We start from the raw sequence: 1,416 nt of genomic DNA, 5'->3' as shown, positions 1-1,416 counted from the left end.
GGGCACGGACAGCCCCGGGGCTAGCGGAGGGGGCAGCAGGCAGGCCACAGGCAGCCCCAGCCCGCAGCAAATGGCTCTGCCTGTTGCTGAGCAGCGGCGGAGCTCCCCGCCGGCTCCCGCCCCGCCGGCACCAGCTGCTGTCCCCGGCAGAGCGAGGGAGGGAGGGCGGGAGGCACCGGCGTCACCCGCGGGTGCCGGGCAGGTGCGGCGCCGTGCCGCGGGTGCCAYGGGGCACAGGGCGGGGTGTGACCGCCGGTGCCAGCGCACCTGGTGCACCTTGTCCCCGGGGCACAGCGCGGCTGGCACACGCCGCAGRGCCCTGCTGTCACCTCCACCGGTGGGGCACAGCGAGGGGATTGTGGCATTKGAGGAGGGGGCACCCACCCCCTCGAGCAGCCCCCCCTCATTTTCAACCCACGGAAGAGCACAAAAGGTGACCAAGGAGGTTTCCCAGGTGCCATCCCCGCTCGCACCCCGCTCCCATCACAGCCCCCAGCCCGCTCTCGAGGTTCCCCTTCACGACAAAGGTGCTCAAAGCCCGAGCTTGAGCTGCCGCCACGACGTTCCCATTGGGCCCCCCCAAAATGGATCGGTCATAGGCAGAATAACGCCAGCAGCGCAGCCTGGCTGGTTTGAGATCAGCAGGGCTGGGCACAGACCCCGGCCACATCACCCCCTGCATCCCATCACAGACAGTAGTTCCCTTTTGGGGCGCCCCAGGACATCCCAGGTGGAGGGGTCCCACTTTTCTGTCCCCATCTCCACCTCTCCCCCCTCATTCCCTTGATCAGGTGGGAAGGTTTGGGGGGGCCTTACCTCCAGGGGTGCAGGGTTAGTAAGGGGCTGCAGGGGCTGCAGGGGCTGCAGGGGCTCAGCAGCGTCGGGCTCTGGCTGCTCGGAGACAAGCTGCAAGGCAAGACGTGCCGGCGCCGTGTCAGCGGCTGATGGATGGCGCTGGTGGCCCCTCGGTGGCCCTGTCCCCTGSGTCTGGAGGCGGCCAGGGGTCCAGAGCAGAGGGGACATGGGCTGGAGGAGGGGTCAGGCAGAGMTGGAGGGGGAGCGCAGAGGACAGCGGGGACACTGCAGGGTCTGAGGCTGTGGCGGGCAGGGACAGCGGGTGGTCTGGGCTGTGGCGGGGACTGTCACCGGGGGCGTCCGGGGCTGTGACTGCAGGGAAAAGGAGCGGGACCTGCGGCCCGGGGGCGGGGATGCCGCGGGACGGGAATGGACCGGGATGGGGGATGCGCCGGGACGGGGAAGCAGCGGAACGGGGATGACCGGGGGGTCCCGCCGCCCTCCCCCGGTGCCGGTTCCGGTGCCGGTACCGGCCCACCCCGCCCCGGCTCCGACTCACTCCAAGGTCAGCGAGGGGATCTTCAGCCTGTCCCGACGCGACTTCATACCGCCGCCGCCGCC

At 70.5% G+C, this 1,416-nt stretch overlaps 1 protein-coding gene across 1 annotated transcript in view; it reads right to left on the bottom strand.

Annotated features, from left to right (window-relative positions):
- MAST3 (microtubule associated serine/threonine kinase 3) overlaps positions 1-1,410 on the bottom strand; it is a 26,851-nt gene extending 25,441 nt beyond the window's left edge. The window contains exons 1-2 of the mRNA XM_057387062.1: positions 1,355-1,410; positions 817-906 (exon numbers count right to left, since the gene is read on the bottom strand). Coding sequence (XP_057243045.1) covers positions 817-906; positions 1,355-1,401 — 137 coding nt within the window. The 5' untranslated portion in view covers positions 1,402-1,410. The remainder of the gene's footprint in view (positions 1-816; positions 907-1,354) is intronic.
- Positions 1,411-1,416: the final 6 nt, after the last annotated feature.

Source organism: Malurus melanocephalus, unplaced genomic scaffold (assembly GCF_030028575.1).
Source record: "Malurus melanocephalus ecotype Western Australia unplaced genomic scaffold, MMel_1.1 scaffold_1122, whole genome shotgun sequence".
NCBI classification, from domain to species: domain Eukaryota; kingdom Metazoa; phylum Chordata; class Aves; order Passeriformes; family Maluridae; genus Malurus; species Malurus melanocephalus.
This window is presented reverse-complemented; position numbering and strand designations above follow the sequence as displayed.